Consider the following 22,403-nt stretch of genomic DNA (forward strand, 5'->3'; position numbering starts at 1 on the left):
CAATAAGCGCAAAAACTACATTACCCATCAACATCAAACAGGAAGTGAGTGGAAAATGTTTTGCTGTTTTGTACAAAATCCCTGCTTTCTCTCCGGCTACAGACTCAAGAGTGAGGACTGAATATAAGACTTTTTTTTTTAGCTTTTCTTTATTGAAATGTAAGTACTTTTAAACGGATTTAGTCTTTCCAGTCACTCTATCTATAGGTGGCGCCAGTGAGCAGAAGGTTCCTTTATATATGGCTCACGAAGAAGAAAACAGCCAATGAGAAGAGACCGCTGAGATTTAAAAACAACCTTCAGCTCGCGAGCTCTCCGTCTCTTCTACACGGAGCTGAGAACCCACTTTTAAAACGCTCAGTTCAATGGAGATGTTAAAAGAAGAATCGCTTAAAATTTACCTTTGGGAGAACAGGCTGAAAACCTTCGAAGGATGGCCCTTTGATGAAGACTGCTCGTGCACCCCGGAAAACGTGAGAACACATTGTACACTGTTCGGTTAGCTAACGTAGCAACAACATTTAGCTTAAAACTCTGAAATAACTCTGGCATTTCAGCCTGAAGCTCCACATTTAAACTTATTCTCTTTCTCTGAACATTTATTTTTCTGCTTTTGTTGGTATTGTCAGAATATGTGCCAGTAGTTAGTTCTGTTTTTACAGGAACACCCACTTGCTCCGGAGTTTATACATATTGTATTACGTCATCCTTGTTTTCTCCATTGATTCGCTGCAACATTTAATTTGTAGAGATGGAAAGAATCATTCATCCCTCGTATACCTTAGTTTTAGTTTAATATATGGTTTCATTCAGCTGGATTTCTACAGTATCATTAATGTTTATTCATGCTATATTACATCAAACACATTTTAGCTCACGGGCCACATTCAGCCCAGTTCCATCTTGAGCGGGTAAAACACTGACTCAATAACCTTTAAATATAAACTAAACTTTTCTTTTGTTATGAAGCAGACTCCTTGTGATGAAAGCCAAAACAATACTGCAGAAAATTGAGACTATCTAAACATGAAACCAATTTTAATGAAACCTCCTGATGTCAAATACAATGAAATGTCCACACACACAGTCACACAGAAAAAGTCTGTTATAGTTATACCAGTTTTGCTCCACAGGCCTTATGTCTGACGCTCCTGCTCTATCGGCTCTAAATGATTTTTGTTTTAATGTGTTTCTTCTTGTCTCCGTCCAGATGGCCAAAGCTGGCTTCATCCACACACCTTCGGAGAACGGCCCGGACGTCGCCATGTGTTTCTTCTGCCTGAAGGAGCTGGAGGGCTGGGAGCCGGAGGATGACCCAGTGTAAGATGGTCGTGTTCCTGTCCTCAGAAAGGGTCTCCGCTGAAAAACAGATTCAGTTTCATTTCTTTTGAATGTGTCGATGTGAGAACACGCCAAGAGACTCGACAGAGTTGATCATTATTCCACAATAAATAAACATTTCTTCATAACACTCTCCTTATAAACCAGATGCAGCCTTTAAATTAAAATATGCCTCCTACATGGGTTGATGAAGCACCTAGTTACCAGCGATTCAACTTTTTTCACATTCTCCGCAGATCAAAAGTCTCCTTAGTTAGTAATAAATAGATTACATTAATGTTTGTTGCTGCCATCAAATTCAGGATGTTTTCTGTCTGTGTCCTGCTGTGAATGAAATCTGCGTTTAGGAGAAGCCAATCATGCTTTATTCCAGTCTTTTTGGTATTTGCATTGTATTTTCTTTAATCAGATATTAAACTTGCTTGTTTTCAAATTAAATATATATTTAATTGTGTGAAAGTTTTTCAGGTGACATTTACAGTCACTGTCACATACTTTCCTCTAACAGTTTTATTAACAATATTTATGCAGATTTTTTGTGTAGTTTTAGATTTGCCAAAAACAAACTGAGTGTGTACTTCTGCCCTTTTTTTTTCTGTAATAACTTCAGCTTTTGTTTAACTTTAAAGGGAACAGTCCAGTGTTGTGGTCATTTTGCCTGGAATATTTCCACCCATGTATGCGTCTAGCAAGATTCATGGTTTGTCTCAGTAACATTAAAACAAACGTCCTTGTTTGTCTTTCCTGTCAGAAAGGAGCACAAGTCTCACTCCCCCTCCTGCCACTTCATTTCCCTGAAGAAGAAGGTGGAGGAGCTGACCATGGAGGAGTTCTTCAAACTGCAGAAAGAACGGCAGAAGTTCACCGTCGTACGTTTCCCTCTAAGACATCTTTTAGTGGTGAATTATAGAACACATAATGTAACCACAGTCAAGCTGTGAGTCTGGCTAAATCTGTCAGTTACACAAGACGAGTAAATGAAAGTGACAAGAAGCCTCGGCCTTGACTGATTCACTTTGTCTCCAACAGAACAAAGCCTGTAAAGACGCCATCACCAGGTTTGAAGAGGATGCCAAGGAGAGAAGAGCAAATATCATTAAGACGGCAATGGGAGAAGAGTGACACGACGGAAGTGATGAGCTGTGTGTGTGTCTGTGTGTGTGATTGTAGTTTGGAAGTGCCTGGTTCTTCAGTCAAGTTTGTCCCTTCTTTACATTTGTCTTCTTCAAAGCTTTTTTCTGTTTTTACACATTAAACTGGTTTAAATGTTGATTTTCCTTTTTTCTTTTTTTTCTAACGCCAGAAAACTGCCACACGCACACACCTGTGTGTATAAATGTGTGTGATTTTGTGTGTGTCTATTTTTTATGAGCCTAAATAAATCCGGCATTGCTCCGTGCGTCGTTGCTCCGTCTCATTACCTCAGTGAGAAAGACCTCGGCGTCCCTCCAAATCTCCCTTATTGCGCCTTTTTTTCCCTCCTCCGTGCGTAAATGTGATGAATCAAAGTCCCTCCCAGCCAGACAGCCCGCCGGGCGGCCGCCGCTCCTCCGCTCCGTCCCTCCAGCCCAGCGGGAGCTCCAGGACTCCTCCACAACACCTCCGTCTGACGCCGCGCGCAGGAAAAGCAGCTTTACGCGCGAGTTTAACGCGATCGGGGCTTTTTTTTTCCTCGTCTTCCTCCTCCCGCGCGCGCAGGATGAAGGTAACCTTCAGTCAGCTGGTGATCACAGCTGGGATCTGCGGGATCCTCAGCTTCGCCTTCCTGGCCACTTCCATCGGAACCGACTACTGGTACATCATCGAGATCAACGCCATGAACACCACGGACTTCGAGAACATGAGCTCCCACTCGGGACTGTGGAGCATCACCGAAGGTATACACACACACACACACACACACACTGTGACAGAGCATTCTCATGTTGCAGGTGAGGAAGTAAAGAATCAAAGATGCTTTTTTAAAATTATTCTATTTTATTTGTGTGTCTGCTCAGTGATCAGAAGTCTCCCACAGTCTGGAGTCAGTTTCATGATGTTGACTGTCCTCTCAGACTGGTTTTCTTTTGCCCCCCCTCAGGTGAGAAGTCCTCGGTCTTCATGGACTCCTTCTCGGCTGACTACTCCAGATACTCGGCGTCGGAGCAGCGGATGCTGAGTGAGTGATGGAGGCCCTCTGTCCTCTCAGGCCGGACGATGGTGATGGTAACCCCGTGTCCCTCTGTCCGTCCGTCCCGTCCGCAGACATGCACGGTGCCATCGTGGTGCTGCTGCCCCTCAGCCTGGTGCTGGTGCTGTTCGGGGGCATCTGCGGCCTGGTCAGCTCCCTGGCCCGCAGCCCCGTCCTCCTCACCGCCGCCGCCTCCTACTTCTTCATCTGCAGTGAGTTATGGCTCGGTGCTCCTCGCCCATCCGTCTCTCCGGGCCTGCCGGGCTCAGATTAGGCCGGAGCCTCTCAGCCGGCTGGGCGAAGACGACACACACACCCCCACCCAAATGGCATGATGGAATTATGATTGAGGGAGCAGCAGAGGGAAGTCTCTCCAGACAGGCTCTGCAGCCTTTAGGACCAAAAGAGCCTTTCAGTGACTTTCCGTCAAGTCAGGTTGTTCTGGAGCCGCAAAGAACATTTAACCTTTAAAATCAGGACGTTTCATTCTTGGTCTTGATGCACAAATGATCTGAATTTTAGCTCTTTTATCCATTTACCTCTTTTTTAAACAGTTTCCTTTGCCTTTTCCCTGCCATATTTCATTTTCTTACGTTAGATTGTAGCCGCTTAGGTTTTTTAAGCAGTTCTATCATTTTTTCCCCATTTTTTGTGGTTTTGCTATTTTCCCAATTTTACCTGTACCTTTTTTAATCCCTTTTGAACCAAGAGTGACGAATCATATAGTAACATCCAAATAAGTTCAATGTTTATTGAGGGATCATGTGGTGAAGGCTTCATGGAGCCGCAGGCTGCAGACCTGGCGTCGGGTGTGATTCCTGATGAGTCTTCGATATATTTTCCCAGATATTCCACTGGACGTCCAGCCTCCACTCAGCGGCTGCTGAACGGCCACCATGACTCTGTTCTTGGTTCTTGGATCAGATTTTGTATTTACTGCTGAGAAAGCTCTCGGTTATCACCGCTGCAGGAGAAGCAGATGTGAGAAAGAGGTGTGCACGGAGGCAGTAACACCCAGAAATAATCCATCACGTTGTTAAATAGGCGCTGTCACATTATGTGAACGGGAGAGAAATCATTCCTCTTGTTGTGATCACGAACACGCGCGTGGCGTCCTCTCCTTTCTCTTCCTCTGGAAACAAACCGCGAGGGCTTCTTTTTTTATCCGTGGACGAGAAAATCCTTCATTCATGCCCCAACTTAATCCAGAGATAAAGAGGCTGTGGTGGAGGATACTGAGGGTGTAATGAGGCAGCGAAGTGCAGCCTTGTGGGTAATTCAGCCAGACTGGACCGCTTTATGGGGCCGCACTCTAATTTACTTCATCTGGCCAAAGGTTCTGCAGTTTATCACCCGGGATCGCCCAGGCCGTTTCATTTGGCCATATTGGCTGCGAACGCATGGACAGGCAGGCGTGTGTGTGTGTGTGTGTGTGTGTGTGTGTGTGTGTGTGTGTGTGTGTGTGTGTGTGTGGCTGGAGGTTCTGCCTCCGGTTCTACTGAACCTCTGCTGAAAGTCAGGAAGTGACTTACTCACTTCTTCAGACCGGCTGATCTCAGGGAACGGCAGTCCTCCGCTCTGGAGGGAACTGGTTCATTTCCCAGAGTCACTCTGAGTCAACGTATTCCTAATTTCAGAGAGATTAAGCAGCGTTAATGTGTGAGACGGAGGCTCAGTCGCAGTCTGGAGTCTCTCCCAGGTTCCTCAGTGCTGCTCTTGACAGAGTTTTTCTCTTTATCAGACAGTATCTCATCTAATCGATGTTTGAGAGGAATCATGTTTCTCCTGCTGATCCTGAGTCTGAACTGAGTGAAGCAGTTCAAACGGTGGTTGTATTCCGTGCGTCCTCATCATTCCTTTCTTCCCCCCCCCCCCCGAGTTTCCTGCTAACCGTGTTAAACGTGTGTGTTTGCGGTTATCGAGTTAGCCTGTCCTCTCTGTGTTCTGCCAACACCTCCTGACCCGGCGCCGCGCCGGACAGACTCTGTCAAAGACTCTCCAGTCTCCAACGAGCAGCGCATGACCACGTGTGGAATGAGATGAAGGCTGTGATTAGATCTTCTGGCCGCTCGGCGTTCTCACACCGCTCCGCCGGGTCGGCCGGCCGCTCCGCTCCGACGCCGTTGTTTTAGCTGAAGTGCGAATCAAGTCTTTAACATCCTCAGTCAGCAGGGACGGTGTTAACACACTGAAGAAGAGAGGGAAATTATAGTGTGTTACTGACTCACACACACAGACACACACACACCTGTGTTGGTAAATAGCTGACGATTACACTCCCCTCTAATGGCGTTCTCTTCTTCCTTTGTCCTCCGTCTTATCCTGCTTCCACTTTCCTTCCCCTCCATTAAGCAGCCAGAGGGGTCGTTTTGCGGGGCTTTCCCTTCGCTTTCTGCTCTATTTTCACCGCCAGGCTGCAGAACGCTGCAGTGGTTAGTAGTTCCACTCCAGCAGGGGGGGGTTTGCACATTGGCCCATGACTAGGTAGGTCTGCTCTGACCTCTGACCTCCTGTCTTTGACTTTAGTTGGCGAGTCTAAACTGCCTCGCTGTGGGTGGGTGGGTGGGTTGGGGGGGGTGACTGTTTGTCAGTGTGACGGACCGGTGTCCTCTCCGGAGTGTGTCCTGTCTTCACTGACAGCTGGGATCGGCTCCGGAGCCGAGGCGAGTCGGATGGACAGTCTGTATAGGACTCACAGTGGGTTCATTAAAGCACTGTTTCCTTCTGTTTTCTTCTCTCTCTCTCTCTCTCTCTCTCTCTCTCTCTCTCTCTTCGTCTCCTCCGCTTGTTTCATAAAGTTGCATCAAGATTATCCCCGAGGCGCCGTTTCCTCATCATGTTGCACCTCTGGTTGTGATTGTAATAACATTTTTATTAGTCCCACCCTGGGCAGCGTGCTTTTAAAACCAGTAGCAGGCTGTCAAAATTAAAAGGGTTTCCAATGGCAACACTGTGAATCTGTGTGTGTGTGTGTGTGTGTTGCTCTCCTGATTTTAGCAGGTGAGTTAATGGTTTTTCTTCTGTGTGTGTGTGTGTGTGTGTGTGTCTTCCGGCCCCCCAGGCGTGCTGACGGTGTGTGGAGCCTCCCTCTACGTGGTGTACTCGTCCCAGGCGGAGGCCCTGGCGGGCCCGGAGAGCCTGGCCTTCGTGCGCACGTCCTTCGGCTGGTCCTTCGCCCTGGCCTGGCTCTCCTACGGCCTGGAGCTGCTCACCGGGGCGCTGCTGCTCGCCGCCGCACAGCTGATCCGGCGGCGGCAGAGCCGTCCCACCAGGGCCTGACCCGGTCCTGACCCGGGCCTGACCCGGCCCCCCGGGGCGGACGGGGACCGATCTGGACCGAGAGAGGTCAAAGGGCAAGCTCACCCTGACATGCTTCATCTTTTTACCTCATTAACTGAACCTGAGGATCCTGAGCAGCAGCTCCTCTGGGTTCAATCTAACCGCGTGCGCCCTCTGGTGGCGCCCTCTGGTGGCGCACATATCAGACAAGCTGATCAGTCAATAACGCATCAATATTCTCTGATTTGATGTGAACGTTGTGTGTTTTCACAATGCTGTGTGGAATTTTGTTTTTGCTTCATAAGAACTGGAATCGAATTTCACCACAGATGTCACAATAGCGTGAGAGGAGTTGTTCTGTCTCCCGTCCGCTGCTCCTCCTGTCTTCAGCTGGCCTCAACAAGCTTCTTCCGAACTGCCAACACTGTAACTGGAAGCGGTTAAACATTGCTGGGTTGTGTAGTTAATAGAAAATAAACAACAAACTGTGTGTTTTAGTGTTTTCTCTGAACAGCAGATTGGTTCATCATTCAGGATTTCTTTTGCGCTACAGTGTACATTCTAATGCTGTATGAAGCTCAGAGGCTGTTAAAGAGCACAGAGGAGGACTGAGAGGCAGAAACCTGCAGCCTGTCTGCTTTCTCTGTTCTAACTGTAGGGACATGTGGGCTCAAACCTGAGCTCCGCTGCAGAGAGAAGTCAGGACACGGCCGTGCAGTTGGTGCTTCAGTTTAATGCGCCGACGCCGCTCATGCTGATTCACAAACACCGGTGCTTCTGGGTAACGGCGTACAGCGACCGTCCCCTCATGTATACACACACACAGGCATCAACAGGAAGAGGTAACAGAGAGGCCACAGACGGTCTGACCTGCTGGGAACGGCCTCCACGCCGCTCCACTGCTCCACCGGACCGCCGGACCGACTCCTTCCACGATACGAAACCCTCAGAGAGTTAAGGTCAGCAGGTCTTTAAGGCAAGGTTTCTAAAACACCAACACCCTCATGGAGCAGCGGAACTAACATCTTTCTGAGGAACAAGGCTTCAGCTCAGGCTCACGGTCCGTTTGAGAAGAGACAACAGCTTTGAGGTGGTTTTTTAAAGACATTGTAAGGCTAAGAGGAAGTTGGAGCGGTCAGCGGAGCGGCGTCAGCCGGGCAGGCAGATCTTCCCGGCGAACAGCAGCCCCACCATGGCGAAGAAGATGGAGAGGATGAAGAGCACGTAGGAGGAGCCCACCGCCGTGCCGCTGGGCAGCTTGTAGGGCTGCCCCCCCACCTCGCTGGCGTAGAAGCCGACGGGGAAGACGAGCGCCGCCATGCAGAGGAGGACCACTGCGAGAGGAGAGACAGCAGCTTTAACACCGAACGCCCCGGAGGGGAGGGCCGGCGGAGACACCTACTGCCGGCGAAGGCCACCCAGCGGGCGTATCGGCCGGCCTCCTGGCGCCAGAGGGACGCCACCAGCAGGCCGCAGGCGGCGCTGAGCGACACGATGCCCAGGACGATGAGGAGCAGCGCGGCCAGCCACTCCCTGGGCAGCCGCGGCGGGACGCAGGTCCGGGCCCGGCCGTGGAGGGTCTGGCACTGCCGCACCAGGCCCAGGGTCAGGGAGCCTGCAGGGAGGATGTGTTTAGACCCTCTGAGAGGAATGAAGACCACCAGACACAGTAACCAAAACGACAAAGAGCAGAGGGAGACCAGCAAAACAACAGAGACAAGACGCTCCAGCTGGGAGGAGCTCCAGTCCTCCAGCTGGAGAGTCTTCTCTCCCAGGAGGCCTCATTAAAAGTCACATGTCTTCACTTCCTGCCTGCAGGTGATCACTGGTCGGCTAATTAGACGGGAACAAAAGGTTTTTACTGCCGTGGCTCCATGAGTCCAGGTAAATCCCACACAGTCACACGGTCCTGGACTGCAGCGCATTTGGTTCGACCAAGAGAAAAAGGTGAAAATATTCATTACTATTCAGCAGAAAGCGGCTGGTTCTGCGCTCGACTGGCAGCTGGTGATAAAGCCGATTTTTTTGGGGGGGGTTTACATCAAATAAAATCCTGTAGTAACCAGTCAGCCTGGCTGTTTCAGGCTTATCTCTGCCTGCTGTGGCTTCAGGATGGAGAACCTGGGACAGCTGTGCACACATGTGGGACGGCTCTGGACTGTACAACTCAACGCAAAAATCAATATCACTCTTCAACTGATTCGAAAAAAAATTCTAGGTCAGCCCCTCACAGAAAACTTGACCTGAACAGGCAGAGTTTAGCTGCTCATCCCACAATGTTGAAGAAGTGACCTTAAAGCAGAGGAATAACAAAACGAGCAGGTTTTGTGTCTTTTTCCAGGAGAAGGGATGTGAATTAGGAATGGTGTATTCTCAATAAAATCATTATTTGTCCAGTGGATTTGCATTTTAATTGTCTTTAAATGGGCTTTCCCAGAGCACGTTCTCTGCCAAGGCTGCAGGAAATAAAACATTTACCCCCTTATCAGGCCTGAGGGCCGGGCAGGCCGGCTGGAGAACACCACAACATGTCACCGAGGAGCCCACATTCGCAATGAGCTGGATTCAAGTTGGCAAAGAAAAAAAAAGCTTTCCTGATGGTTTAATGTGATTTTGTTCAGATCAGGGGGGTCAAACATTTGGCCCGTGGGCCAAAACCGGCCCACAGAAAGGCTCCAACCAGGCCAAACCACCTGGAAAATCTCAAACAAGTTTATTTGAAACAGATTTCTGAACTCTTCATGAAAGAGAAAACCAGAAGGTTTCGTTAAAAGTGGCTTCATGTTGAGATGGACTGCTCCCTTCTTTGAGAAACTTCAGGTTTCATGAACATAATACATTTCCATCATGTGACTCTGCACCAACACAAAAGAAAACTTTATAAAAAGTTCAGATTTATAGGTTATTATCTGTCTATTTTACCTGTCAGACCCACTCAGGACGATTCTAGTCTGTTTCTACTGAAACATTAACTCTGATTTTTCATGAAGATCCCTGCTGAGAATTGCAGTTTTGGAGGTTCACGGTTTTGTTGATGCGCCAGCGGTGAGAATAAAACTGATGAGAGTATCACTCCATGAGGATCTCTCCTGGCAGATGCTCTCGGTTCATGCAGTGTGTGTTTCAGAAGGTGTGTGTTCGTGCAGCCTCCTCCTCCTACCAGCTGATTCTCCGGTGTTGATCCAGTCCGGGTTGGCGAGGCTCGCGATGGCGAAGACGTCCGCAGCGAGGAAGAGGCATCCCGAGACCACGGTCAGTTTATCCATCTCTCCCGGCTCGTCATGGTGCCCGCCGCCCGGCCGGGACGCTGCGGCTCCTCTCCAGCCCGGGAGGCGATGGGCTTCGTCCTGATGATGTCCTGAGTTCAGGTCTGGAGCGGCTTTAGATCCGCCTCCTCACGGCCCGGGTCTCCGCTTCCCCACCGGGGATACTCCCATCTGGACGCACGGCGGCTGTTTCCCCCTCTCCTGCAGCTTGTGCACGGGAGAGTAACGCCCAGCCGGCTCCCGTCTCCATGGCCGCGCGGCGGGAAGTCTCGCGAGAACCCGGAAGAGACTCAGCGGGCTGCTGCAGCGTGATGGGACTGATCTGAAGCTGCCCTGACAGGAAACAGCTGATCTCTCCAAACATTAGATGAACGTGAATTTTGTTTTTAACAATGACTTTAAAGGACATTCTGATTCTAAATTTCAACATTACAAACAAAACAAACACACTCACAGCTGTGTCAGGTAGATAGAATTTATTCCTTATTTTACATCAGCTATACAGTTAATGGTGACGGATGGCGGGTGGAGGTGGGGGTGTACCATGATGCACCAGAGCAACATCGTCTGAAATTAAACGTTTACAACACCTATAAATATCCCAGAGGTGTTATGACAGAAAGCGTTGAACAACTTTGTGATGACCTTCTCTAGTTTCTCCGGATGCACCTGCTGTGTTATCAATCAGGTACAATACAAGTTGAACAGGAACAAATCAAATCTCGTCCACGAAGGGGACCTTTGAGAGGTTTCCAGAGGACGCCATGGTCTTCTTCCCAGACGCAAATTTCTTGGCAGCCTGAACAAAGCAGGAGAGAGCAGCCGTTACGTTTAGAAAACAAGAGAAGTGGAATCCAAACGGTGGCTGGACGGTGTGAAACGCCTCACATTAGCAACATCAGTCAGGGACACGTTGTCGATCTTCTTGGAGATTTCCTCGGGGGAGTGGTACGACCCCGCAGCCAGCGCCTGAGTGCCCATGGCCTCCAGCAGGCCTTCAGACGTTTCCAGAGACATGAGGAACTGACCCTGGAGCTGCGCCCTGCGGAGCAGACAGTGGAGGTCAACACAGCGTCTCGCTGTTTCCACCGGCGCCGTGGAGCACCGTGGCCTTACTTGGCCCGGGTCAGGTCGGCTGCCGTGACTCCGCCGGACGCGACGGCGTTGACCTGAGCGACGGCCGCCTTGATCACCTGGAGAGACACGAGGACAGCGTCACATGGAGACACCCTGCCTGCCTGCAGACGCTCGGCGCCGCTCACAGCTCACTCACCTCCCCGGCGGACGCGGCGTGGGCGATGGTGTAGACCCCGAAGAGGCCGGAGTCCGAGTAGCTGGCGTTGAACGCACTGACCTGTCAAACGAAAAAAACACAGGAAGACGCTGGTTCAGCTGACTAAACTATGTGAGAGAGGTTTTTATTCTTCAAGACGACAGACACCCACATCAAAGGGCTCGGCGGTCGCCTTGGCGACGCCCTGGATGAGTTTGCTGGAAGCGTTGGAGCCCCTCTTCACGTGCGGGCCGCCTCCCAGCAGGTGCTGCAGCACGCTGAAGGCCAGCGCCTCGTCGGTGCCGGCCGCCGCCGACTGGCTCACCACCGCCGCTTGCACCAGGCCGGCGGTGCCGGCCACGCGCACCTCGCCTTCACACGCCAGACGGGACAGTTAGAAACCCGAAGACTGATGGGACGGTTCACGCAGAGCCGCTCTGGGCTCCTCCCTCACCTCCACGGTACTGCGCCGCGGCGCCCGTGGTTCCTGCGCCGCTGCGGATGTTGAGGAACTGCTCTCCCACCTGCTTCAGCACCGCGTGGTCGATACCTGCAGGAAACACAGACGCACTGAAAACACACTCACTATCTTCACAGAAAGCCCTGTGGTCTCATCAACAACCCTCACCAATTCCCAGAAGAGCCATTCTGGCACTTGTGAAATTGTTCTGAACAAACTGGTGCAGCTGGGGGGAAAAACAAGACAAGAAAACAACGTATGAGCAGTTTGAATAAAGAGTAACGTCACTCTTCTGCTGAGCGGGCGAGGAGGAACACTCACATGCTCAGACTGGATGTTGCCGACCATGTAGTCCGGGCAGTACAGCGAGTTACAGAGGGCGTTCTTATAGGCCGCTCCGTGCAGGGCTTCCACCACGCCTGCAGCGGTCACACAGTCACACATCAACCCCACTGAGTTCTGTGACTCAGGTGGAAATACAGATGGGAATAGAAAGTTTAACTGGAGTCTGCATGCATGAGGTCGTACCGATCTGAGGGCTCTGTGCAGCCTGTGCTTTGTCCAGCTCGACTCGTGACGTGAGGTCCGACACCTCCCACGGACGGAACTCCGGGGCCGTCGTCACGTTGATCAGATACTCCATCACCGTGTCACTGCAGATCAATCAGAGAAACACAAGAAAATCAGACTTTCCCCTGCTGGAACATGATTATAACGATCGTATAAATGACATTCATTCAGGCTGCACACACCCACAGCTCTGACTTTGATTACTGACACTGAAAACACACCATCTCCTGCAGGATTTATAAGTACTCACAGTAGAAAGACTTACATGTCATCTCTCAGGCAGTCGACGGAATACATCATGGTTTCTCTGGAAGACGTGACGCTGCACAGAGAAGCAAACATCCACATTAAAGAGACAAACGTTTCCACCTGCTGAAACTGTTTACTGAGAGTTACTGACCTCAGACTGCCACCGACTGCTTCAATACCACGACAAATCTTAAAAGCCGAAGCTCCTTTGGTTGTCTGGAAAGGAAACAATGCAACAGAATGTCAGGCTGAAATGAAGGGCTGCATCAGGACCACAGTAATAATGAATGAATGAATGAATGAGTTTAATAAAGGGCATTAACAAGAATGCACATCTATGGCAAAATTTCAGTTTCACTTATAATGAATGCCGTCTTTTTCTTTTGTTTTTTTCTCACTGCTTGACAAGCTTGATTTCTGAATCTTTTTGCACAGAGGATTAGATCTCGTGAGCTACCTCCTCCAGTTCAGGGGGAAAAGCTGAAATGTTAACTTTCTTACCAAACTGGAGGCCAGTCGGAGCAGGTGGGTCACGCCCTGGTTCTCGGGGGTCTCGTAACGGCAGCCAGCCTTGACAAACACACCGATCTTGGAGGCTGGAGAATAGTTTTCCAGTGAGGCGATCACCAGGCCACTGGGGAGTTTGGTTACCTGAAAGACATGTTTCAGCTTACGCCTCCTCCAAAACGTACAACCTTACTTTAAATTACATCACTGCTTGTAATCCTAAAATTACTCCCAATAGATTCATAAAACCATCTTCATATGTATACTGTGAGCAACATGTGACATCTTTGCAAAGAAGCAAGCAGGAGCAACTATTTCTACAAGATATCTTAGAAATCTACTGATATCTTCAAAACAGGTCCCAGAGCAGCACTGCCTGCAGCTGGCCAGAGCACCGCTGCTCCCCGTCACTCCCCAACATACATGGATATCCTGGTAGGAGCGGGCAGCCCCGGGCGAGAGCTTGAGGCCAGCCAGGGGCTGCACAAGGGACTGGCCCGCTCTGACCGCCGCATAGAACCGCCTCTGTGGAGGAGAGAAACACGTCAGCAACCACTGACCTGCACGTCCTGAGGCTGAAACCCAGTGACCTCCACCTTACGAGCAGCCTGGGCTGCATAAAGCCTCGTCTGGAAACACAGAGAAGATGGGAAGGCAGGAGAGGATTACAACTAATGTGTTGCTGGCTGGTTGGCCGGTGTGATGGAGGAAAGAAGAGCAGAGGTTTGACAGGTCTGGAAGTGAGGGGGTCAGAACTCTGACGTGCAAACAGCTGATGTTTTAGGCATTCAAAAATAACAATGAGAGTTGGAATCAGTTTGTATTAATACTCCAAAAGTTCAAGTCCATGCGTGTTTTTGTTAACTTGTGGATAGAAATTGCAAGAACTTCACAGAGTGTTAGCACTATGATGGGCTGATGTTGAGCATAGACCCATTTCAGCGAAGGAGGGCTCCAGAGGTCAGTGGGTGAACGGATTAACACACACATTTCACTCACATGTGCCAAAACTGTAGCACCATGTTGTTAATGATTACAATAAACACGTGTAATAGAAGATAAGGCGAACATTGTATTGAATCAAGACGTTTCAACAATGTAGAGCAATTTTCTAAACTTCCAAGGTATTTCATATCTTCTTATTTATGTATTCTGTATTTATTCCACTGTCCTGCTTTCACAAATAATAAGGAAGGATTGCTGCACTTGCTTTCAGTTTTTACTTATTTGTATCTTGGCAGGTGTCACTATAAACGTTGTGTGACACTGTTATACATTTGTTTCAATGTTTTTCTTTGTGTCTCTTTGCCAGGCAGTCATTGTGAAAGACAAGTTCTCAGATGAACTCACCAACTAAAACAGAGATGAAAAAATTAATTTAATTCACCCCGTTAATGAAGACCTGGTGTGATATCTCGGGCGCTGAGGTCGACATGACAGACAGTATGACAGGAAATGAAAAACAAAATCCATTCATAAGCACAGAAAATCAATTTTACTATTTGGATCGTGAATCATATCAGCAACCTTTTATTCTTGCTAGGTGGAAACTGTAATGATGAGGCTGATTGGAGGCAAAGAGGAAAGATAAATACTGCTAATAGGAACGACAGATGTGTAAACTGGAGCTTCAGTTCACATAACCAAAGGCCAGGGGTTACTGGATGTCTCAGTTTTTATTTGAAAGGTTTCATTGAGCTTGAAACACAAATCTGAGTCTCATTAAAGGATAAAAACACTTTATATGTGCTGCTCGTGACATAACGTTATCAGCTAGCTTTAGCTCCCTGTCCCGACCTGACCCTCAATTTTAAACTCTGTTCGAGCCCCGAACGGAGGGAACAAGAGCCGCCGGCGGAGCGTGGAGGAGGCCCGACGCGTGAACCATGCGGGGCGGAGGAGGGAGAATCCTCACCGAGAGCTGGCTGATTCCCCGGATCCCCTTCATCTCCTCTCTCCTTCAGGACGACGGAGCAATGGACGGCCTCAAAGTGTCCTACCCACAATGCATTGCGCTTACCTTTCCTGCGCTCCAAGCGCAGCTGCGGCAGAGAGCGCGCCCTGTCGGCGTGGAGAGGAATTAAATTAAATTAAATTAAATTAAATTAAATTAAATTAAATTAAATTAAATTAAATTAAATTAAATTAAATTAAATTAAATTAAATTAAATTAAATTAATGGAAGGCTATTAGGGACACAAAAATATTCAAAACAATTTTTTTATTACTTTTTTAATTGTAAAGTTAGCATTCTTAGTTGTTCTGTGTGGTTGTTCACCTGTTCAGGTGTTTCCTGACCTCACCCACAGTAAACAGGAATTGTATCTACTGCTTAATGACCCTGGCAAGGCTGCAGAGACGATGGGGATGGATTATCCACAGATTGTCTTTTTATTATACTGGTACACTAAAGATTAAATTCAGTACGCTTTATGTGATAATTATTTCTCTTCATTTGATTTCATTTTATTCAATTTTAACTGTGAGCAATGACACTGGTTTGCAATGTGAATAATGATAGGAGGAAAAATACAATTCAATCTCCTGTCAAGTCATTATCACTTCATTTGGGAAAAAAATCATATTTGATAGTCTATCATACTTTTATTAAATATTTAAATTCCACTTGCTTGATTGAAAACAACACTTAATAAATCCCACCCACTTCCGGTTCTTTCTCGGCGCGTAACTATGACGCATGCGCGTAACCACACACGTGTTGGTAACGTTTCTGGTGTACTGCATGAAACTGAGCTGAGAAAGTCTGTAAGCTTTAAAAATCGTTTAAAACTTTGAAAGTCTCTCTTTTTGGTTCCCTTTCAACCCGGAGCAGAAGACATTTGTCCTCCGTGAAGCATTTCGCCGAGAGGGCCGGAACAACCGAGAAAAACTCCCACAATGGTGAGCGGCTGCTGAATGAGCCGTCGAGCTAACATGCTAGCTCGCTTTTAGCACGAGGCTACTCGGCTGTCATGTCTTTATATCGCAAACTGTGTGCTTATTCGCTTTATACGAGGTCAGTGCAATGTTGATTGAGTTAAATTGTGTTTGTTTTGTCCAGACTGAAGCACAAGTGAACCCGAAGGCCTACCCGCTGGCCGACGCCACGCTGACCAAGACCATCCTGGACCTGGTGCAGCAAGCTTCCAACTACAAGCAGCTGCGGAAGGGGGCCAACGAAGGTGAGGAGCCGCTCATAAACTACCTGTGTGGTCACGATTAACCTAGCAGCCTGCATATCTCTGATCACAGTGAGGAAGATGACTAATGTCTCGTCACGTGATTATAAGTAACATCCAAAGTTACATGTAGTGTTACCTCTTTATGGAGGATGTTGATACCAGATGCTTTTTCATTGTGTTTAGAAGAGGGCAAATTTATATAACGCCATTCAGGCACGACGCAATCCAGTGGTTTACATAGACGTAAACTAGACATTCAGAAACTTAAGCAATGAAGATTATGAACTATGTTAAAACAATGTGACAGGCATTAAAATTGAAATAGTGAAAGCAACAGTTTTAGTGTTTTAAAAGAACTTAAATGTGAGTGTAAGAAGTTACAGCTGCTTCATCTTGTTCTGTCTCTTCTTGAATACCTCAGGAGTGTGGATGTTTTATGCTCTTCTAGCAAATGTGAAATGTGTTCAGACCTGAGACCATTCAAATATTTTTATACCATAAGTGAGATTTTGGATTGGATCCGTTGACAGTCAGCAGCAGAGATTGAAGCTCAGGTGTAATGTGCTCCACCCTCTTGTGCTCTGGATATTTGACAGATTATTTTTTTTATTGATACACACTGCTACAATAATCCAGCCTGCTCATAATAACTACACGAACAAGTTTCTTTAAATCTAATTCAGATAGAAATCCTGTACTTCTTGCGATATTTTTCAGATGGCAGCAAGTCGATTGTAACTGTCTTGTAAATCAACTCATTTGAAATCCCTTCTTGTACTGATGATGCTCTTCTTCTTCTTCTTCCTCTCCAGCCACTAAGACCCTGAACAGAGGCATCGCTGAGTTTATTGTGATGGCGGCGGACGCCGAGCCGCTGGAGATCATCCTTCACCTTCCGCTGCTCTGTGAGGACAAGAACGTGCCGTACGTGTTCGTGCGCTCCAAGCAGGCCCTGGGCCGGGCCTGTGGGGTCTCTCGTCCCGTCGTCGCCACCTCGGTGACCATAAAGGAGGGATCTCAGCTCAAACCACAGATCCAGTCTGTGCAAATGGCCATTGAGAGACTGCTGGTGTGAGTTCTGGTCACACTGCTGTAACAGGCTCTTGCTGAAGAAAAGGAGAAAACAATTCCCTTGTCTAGAATTTTTTTTTTTTTTAGGACATTGTCTCTACTTGAGTGTTATGTTTGCAGTGCCACAGCTTACTTCGGAATAAAGTTTTTTTTAATGTAATCTTTATTTGTGCTACTTTTTTCTTCAGATGTGTTGTGTTCCGTTTCCAAATCAGTGTTTAATACTTTCAAGCATGTTCCATCAGATATAAAATGATTATACTTGGAAAATATTCCCCAAACGCTTAATTTAGTGAGAAAGCTGACAAAACTTGTGCTATTGTTTTTCTTTAGCTATCACAAAAGGGGCTGGCATAAAAAAACATAACATACCTTCTCTTGTGTCAGTACTGATAGTTGATTTGCAGAAGTGTAATTACTGCAGTATTTCTACTAGATTTCAGTTTAATTCTGTTCTAGATTGTGTTATCCACTATTTTGCCAGGATCCAGATCAAACTTCAAAATGTTTGAGAATGCCAATTTCCTATCATTCCTGCTGTTTTAGAACGAGATATAGCAGAATGAAATTTTACTTCTCAGTTAACAAATTTCAGATCAAGACTTGAGATGTGCAGCCATGACACAGGGTGCTTTCCTGTTTGAAGTTTTAAAAAAATGCCGGTTTTACCATCCGAATATACAATGTAACTGGAAAAGATGCTGAACTTTTGTCCCACGTATAGATATTCTCACGAGATGCACACCATGTTCCTGCAGAATCACTATTTACTGGTAATGTGTCTGTAAAGAACAACATGGAGAGCTGGTTGTTAAATGGTGAGATTAACCCACTGTTTATTTTCCCATTCTTTCAATATACCGTAATAGTTCACTTAACATCATTACACAGCTGTTTTCTAGTGAGATAACCTGTTTTCAACCTTATTTTAGGTAAATTAAATACATGAATTGCTTTAGAATAGACTTTATCTCACTGTGGAGGAATTTACAGTTTCGGAGGTTTGTAGAACACGGGGGTGCAAAAATTAATAAAAAAGGAAATAAAGAACTAATAGTGCAAATTGTAGTAAGAATAATAGAAAACCAAAAAAGACAAAAACTAAATTTATGTTTAACATAAATCTCAAGGAACTATAATACATACAGATATGTTTTTAGTGCAACGGGAGTGACTGAAGGAGCTGCTGAGCTGCTCCACCATCCGGTGCAGTGGGTGAGAGCTGTCGTCCATCATGGATGTGAGCTTGGCCAACATCCTCCAGAGTCCAGAGGACAGCCCAGGACAGAGCTGGCCCTCCTTTTGTAACAACCTTGAATACAGTTTGGAAATCGATCGATTTATGATCACTTTTATGGTGAAAACGTGTCATTCCTCATGCGCTGTGGGAGCGAGGGGGACATACTACATAAGGCTCACACCACCAAGACATGTCACGTCCAATCAGGTTGTCTGAAAGAGACAAATACTCTCTTAAGATGTTGAAACTCTTGATGTGTGTGGCCCGCTTAAGCCCAGGCTGGCAGACGGTGAGAGTCGAGGTTTGGGCTCCAGCAGCGTCACCAACACTGAGGTAAGGGAAGAGTTTCTCAGTGAAGGCGTCTCTGTGAGTGCAGATGTGGCTCAGGTCTTCAGAGTCGTAGAAGGACACCGTCCCCCTGTCATAGTCCAGCTGGACTCGGATCCTCTGGGGACTGTCCTTCACCCTGACGGGCTCACCACAACCATTGGTGTATTTTCCGTCCCGATGCCATAAACACCAGAGACCGTGTTTTGGGGAAACGGATCTCTTTCCCTTCCTGTCCACCGACTCTTTGGCCAGTCCGATGATCCACTCTGGATGATCTCCCACCTCCACCTCCCAGCTGTGCCTCCCGGAGCCGAAGCCCTCGGAGCCCAGGACGTTAACATACTGAGAGAATCTCTCTGGATTATCGGGAAGCTGCTGCCGTCTGTCTCCCCGTCTCACGCTGGTCAGATCCTCAGAGAGGTGGAGGCTGAGCGCTGCAGTGTTTGGGTCCAGGATGAGAGGAGTGAAGTGGACCAGGTCCCTCATCCTGCTCCAGACGGAGAAGGACAGGTTCCCCAGGTGTTTGGCCACGTCGATGAGCAGTCCTGCGGGCGGCGGTGGGTCCGGCAGCGAGCACTGGGCTCTGGCTCGGCTCTGGGCGTCCCTGTAGCTGCTGAGGAACGACCCGCCAGCCCTCTGCAGCTCTGCTTCCACAGCGGCCATGCAGGCTGACAGGGAGGACGTCTGCTCCTCCACCCTCTTCATCCCTCTGCTCAGACGCTCTGCCTTCTGCTCCTCTTCCTCCCTCAGGGCTGCCAGTCTGGACTCCTCCTCCTCTCTCAGGAACTGGTGCAGCTTGTGGAACTGGGCTCTGATCTGCGTCTCTGTGGACTCCAGCTGCCTCCTGGACTCCTGGACCACGTCGCTGTACGTTTTCCACAGGCGTTGGCATTTCTTCCTCTTGTCCCGCAGAGACTTGAAGTCCCGCCTCAGCGTCTCCTTCAGATCCTCCACTGCTTCTTCCACAGGAAGCACCTCGTGGCTGCCGTCATGGGGGAAGTGGCAGGCGGTGCACAGAGCCCTCTGCTCCTGCACACAGAACAATCTGGGCTCCTCTCGGTGTTCAACACACACCAGCTCCACCTTCTTCACCCGCTCTTCTCCCTCAGATGACCCAGATCTCTGCCTGCCAGCAAACGACTCTGCCAGCTCCTTCAGAGCAAAGTTCACAGGAATGTCTTTGGAGATTCTTCTTTTGCAAACAGGACAGTTCTGTTTCCCAGCTTTCTTCCAGAAGAGTTTCAGGCAGCTTGAGCAGAAGCTGTGGTTACAGCTCAGAGACACCGGGTCCCTGAATGTCTCCAGACACACCTGGCAGGTCAGGAACCTCTCCAGAGCAGAGCTTCCTTCAGCCATGTCTTCTGAAACTCTCAGATCACTGTCCGTCCAGGTTTCCACAGAAAATCCTCCAGTTGTGTGTCTTTCAGGGGAGATCCCACATCCAGATGTGTCGCTGCTCCGTTCAGCTGTAATCTCTCCCTTCGTGTTGTCTGATGAAATAGTCTGATGAAATGCCGGCAGACAGCCCGAACATCCACATTCCTGCTCATTAGACATAAAGACTTCTGGGTGTGCTTCAGCTTCACATCAGACATCACGGTTCAGGGAACTCCCTCTGGAGAACTCCACCTGCAATTAGTCTAACAAAAGAGAAATCTTAATACCTGTTAAGTAATCCAAACCATTAACTCCTGCACAGGTTTCAAGCTTGGTTTGACCTCATGTTTCTTGAAAAGACCCAGCCTTAAGTTGCAATTGAGTTTTTGCATGTCCTGATGGTGGACCTGGGTCTGTGTGTCGCTCTAGAGCGCAGCTCAGCGGATCGGAGGTTTGGACTTTGCTCCAGACTGTATTTTCTCTCTCTCTCTCTGGCAGTAGGAAGCAGAGCCATGGACGGGCCGCCCGCTGTCATCTGGAGAGAAGAGGTCGAGCGTCTGCTGCGGTACGAGGACCTGGTTCCCCGCCTGGAGCAGGCTCTGGGCCTGTTCTCCAGGCGGGACGCGGCCGCCGTGCTCCAGCCGGTGCGCACCGCCGTGCCGCTGAGCAAACACGGAGGGTGGGTGAAGCCTGCAGCCTGCACGCACGACTCAGGGCAATCATTACAAGCTCACACTGGAAGCCGCTGACCTGCTCCGGCTGTTGCAGGTTCTTCCTGCTGATGCCAGCCTACATGGAGCAGGACGGCGTTCTCTGCACGAAGCTAGTCTGTGCCTACAAGAGGGAGGACGAGTCCAGCCTGCCGGCCACTCAGGCCACGGTCATGCTGCTGGACCCTCTGTACGGGAACGTCAAGGCCGTGAGTGTGACCGATCGCTCTGATCTGGTCCCATCTGCCCAGCCTGACCTGTCTCCGCCCTGCAGGTGATGGATGGAGAGGTCATCACCGCCATGCGCACCGCTGCAGTCTCAGCCATCTCCGCCAAGGCAGGCACACCTTCCCGAGTCTCACGCTTCCACCCGTTCCTTCCTTTGTCGCTGACTGCAGTCTGTCCTGCAGCTCCTGATGCGTCCCGGAGCAGAGGTCCTGTCCATCCTGGGGACTGGAAAACAGGCCCGGAGCCACTACGAGGCCTTCACCCAGATGTTCCCCTTCAGAGAGGTACAGCGCCGCCGCAGTGCATCGTGGTTTTTAACCTGTTCAATGTGCGTTTGCTCCTTCAGGTGAGAGTGTGGAGCCACTCTAAAGAGAGAGCGGAGAGCTTTGTGGCCTCTCTCGGCGGAGCGGCGTCGGCCTGCGTCTTGGTGGAGGCGGCGGTGAGCGGAGCGGACGCCATCGTGACGGCGACCCGGAGCACCGAGCCGCTGCTGCTGGGTCGCTGGGTCAAACCCGGAGCCCACGTGGCCGGTGAGAGGAGGCGGTCCGGCACGGAGGCCCGGGTTTGGTAAGTCAACCGTTTAAGTGTGTGTGTGTGTGTGTGCAGCGGTGGGAGCCTGCAGGCCGGACTGGAGGGAGCTGGACGACAGGCTGATGGAGGAGGCCGTGGTCTACGCTGACAGCAGGGAGGCCGCCATGGTGGAGTCCGGGGACATCATCCTCTCCGGGGTGCGTTTGTTCAGCACACTCTCCGTGTGTGTGTGTGTGTGTGTGTGTGTGTGTGTGTGTGTGTGTCTGTCTGTTATTGACTCCTCACTGTTGCTGTCTTTCAGGCCGAGGTGTTCGCGGAGCTCGGAGAAGTTCTTAACGGGACTAAACCTGCCCACAGAGACAAGACAACCGTCTTCAAATCCCTCGGTGGGACACTCACACACTCATGTTCACACTGACACACCGCTGACACGCTGTGTGTCGTCATCTTCATCGTAACCGACCGAACCCTTCTGGAAACAGGTCTGGCCGTTGAAGACGCCGTGTCTGCTAAGCTGGTGTTCGACCAATGGGAAGACAGAACCAGCAGCGTGTGACGCCCCTGACCTTTGAACCCCGCCAGCTGATGGGAGACACGTTGCGGTGAAGCTGAATCAGAC

At 49.1% G+C, this 22,403-nt stretch overlaps 7 protein-coding genes across 9 annotated transcripts; 4 read left to right on the top strand and 3 right to left on the bottom strand.

The window, feature by feature from the left end:
• The first annotated feature begins 264 nt into the window (after positions 1–264).
• On the top strand, positions 265–4,944 carry birc5a (baculoviral IAP repeat containing 5a). Of its 2 annotated transcripts, XM_030098572.1 has the most exons (5): positions 265–473; positions 1,211–1,320; positions 2,093–2,210; positions 2,371–2,501; positions 4,924–4,944. In XM_030098572.1, exons 1-4 carry the CDS (start codon positions 366–368, stop codon positions 2,461–2,463), a joined length of 429 nt encoding a protein of 142 aa, XP_029954432.1. In that variant the 5' UTR covers positions 265–365; the 3' UTR covers positions 2,464–2,501; positions 4,924–4,944. The 2 variants fall into 2 exon arrangements, with proteins under 2 accessions (XP_029954432.1, XP_029954431.1); XM_030098571.1 differs by lacking the exon at positions 4,924–4,944 and having other exon boundaries at positions 2,371–2,740.
• tmem235b (transmembrane protein 235b) lies at positions 3,041–6,790 on the top strand. Its single transcript, XM_030098569.1, has 4 exons — positions 3,041–3,218; positions 3,422–3,499; positions 3,586–3,723; positions 6,573–6,790. Exons 1-4 carry the CDS (start codon positions 3,041–3,043, stop codon positions 6,788–6,790), a joined length of 612 nt encoding a protein of 203 aa, XP_029954429.1.
• Positions 6,791–7,535: 745 nt separating this feature from the next.
• On the bottom strand, positions 7,536–10,269 carry LOC115393537 (uncharacterized protein C16orf52 homolog B-like). The gene is made up of 3 exons (XM_030098570.1): positions 9,951–10,269; positions 8,193–8,405; positions 7,536–8,124 (listed from the first exon to the last, which is right to left on the bottom strand). Exons 1-3 carry the CDS (start codon positions 10,054–10,056, stop codon positions 7,940–7,942), a joined length of 504 nt encoding a protein of 167 aa, XP_029954430.1. The 5' UTR covers positions 10,057–10,269; the 3' UTR covers positions 7,536–7,939.
• Positions 10,270–10,517: 248 nt separating this feature from the next.
• uqcrc2b (ubiquinol-cytochrome c reductase core protein 2b) lies at positions 10,518–15,119 on the bottom strand. 2 transcript variants are annotated; one of them, XM_030098567.1, is made up of 14 exons: positions 15,031–15,119; positions 13,539–13,640; positions 13,110–13,259; positions 12,760–12,824; positions 12,625–12,681; positions 12,318–12,442; positions 12,111–12,208; positions 11,958–12,015; positions 11,784–11,879; positions 11,502–11,701; positions 11,330–11,410; positions 11,173–11,249; positions 10,945–11,098; positions 10,518–10,855 (listed from the first exon to the last, which is right to left on the bottom strand). In XM_030098567.1, the coding sequence occupies exons 1-14, from the start codon at positions 15,061–15,063 to the stop codon at positions 10,772–10,774; spliced, it is 1,380 nt and encodes a 459-aa protein (XP_029954427.1). In that variant the 5' UTR covers positions 15,064–15,119; the 3' UTR covers positions 10,518–10,771. The 2 variants fall into 2 exon arrangements, with proteins under 2 accessions (XP_029954427.1, XP_029954428.1); XM_030098568.1 differs by lacking the exon at positions 13,539–13,640 and adding an exon at positions 13,676–13,744.
• A 722-nt stretch (positions 15,120–15,841) lies between these two features.
• Positions 15,842–17,503, top strand: snu13b (SNU13 homolog, small nuclear ribonucleoprotein b (U4/U6.U5)). The gene is made up of 3 exons (XM_030098176.1): positions 15,842–16,016; positions 16,177–16,297; positions 17,110–17,503. The coding sequence occupies exons 1-3, from the start codon at positions 16,014–16,016 to the stop codon at positions 17,370–17,372; spliced, it is 387 nt and encodes a 128-aa protein (XP_029954036.1). The 5' UTR covers positions 15,842–16,013; the 3' UTR covers positions 17,373–17,503.
• Positions 17,504–18,741: 1,238 nt separating this feature from the next.
• On the bottom strand, positions 18,742–20,339 carry LOC115393384 (nuclear factor 7, brain-like). The gene has a single exon (XM_030098370.1). It carries the CDS (start codon positions 20,292–20,294, stop codon positions 18,744–18,746), a length of 1,551 nt encoding a protein of 516 aa, XP_029954230.1. The 5' UTR covers positions 20,295–20,339; the 3' UTR covers positions 18,742–18,743.
• Positions 20,340–20,827: 488 nt separating this feature from the next.
• crym (crystallin, mu) lies at positions 20,828–22,365 on the top strand. The gene is made up of 8 exons (XM_030097362.1): positions 20,828–20,994; positions 21,084–21,234; positions 21,300–21,362; positions 21,436–21,537; positions 21,600–21,783; positions 21,860–21,981; positions 22,086–22,170; positions 22,267–22,365. Exons 1-8 carry the CDS (start codon positions 20,828–20,830, stop codon positions 22,338–22,340), a joined length of 948 nt encoding a protein of 315 aa, XP_029953222.1. The 3' UTR covers positions 22,341–22,365.
• Positions 22,366–22,403: the final 38 nt, after the last annotated feature.

Source organism: Salarias fasciatus, chromosome 8 (genome assembly GCF_902148845.1).
Source record: "Salarias fasciatus chromosome 8, fSalaFa1.1, whole genome shotgun sequence".
Lineage (NCBI taxonomy): Eukaryota > Metazoa > Chordata > Actinopteri > Blenniiformes > Blenniidae > Salarias > Salarias fasciatus.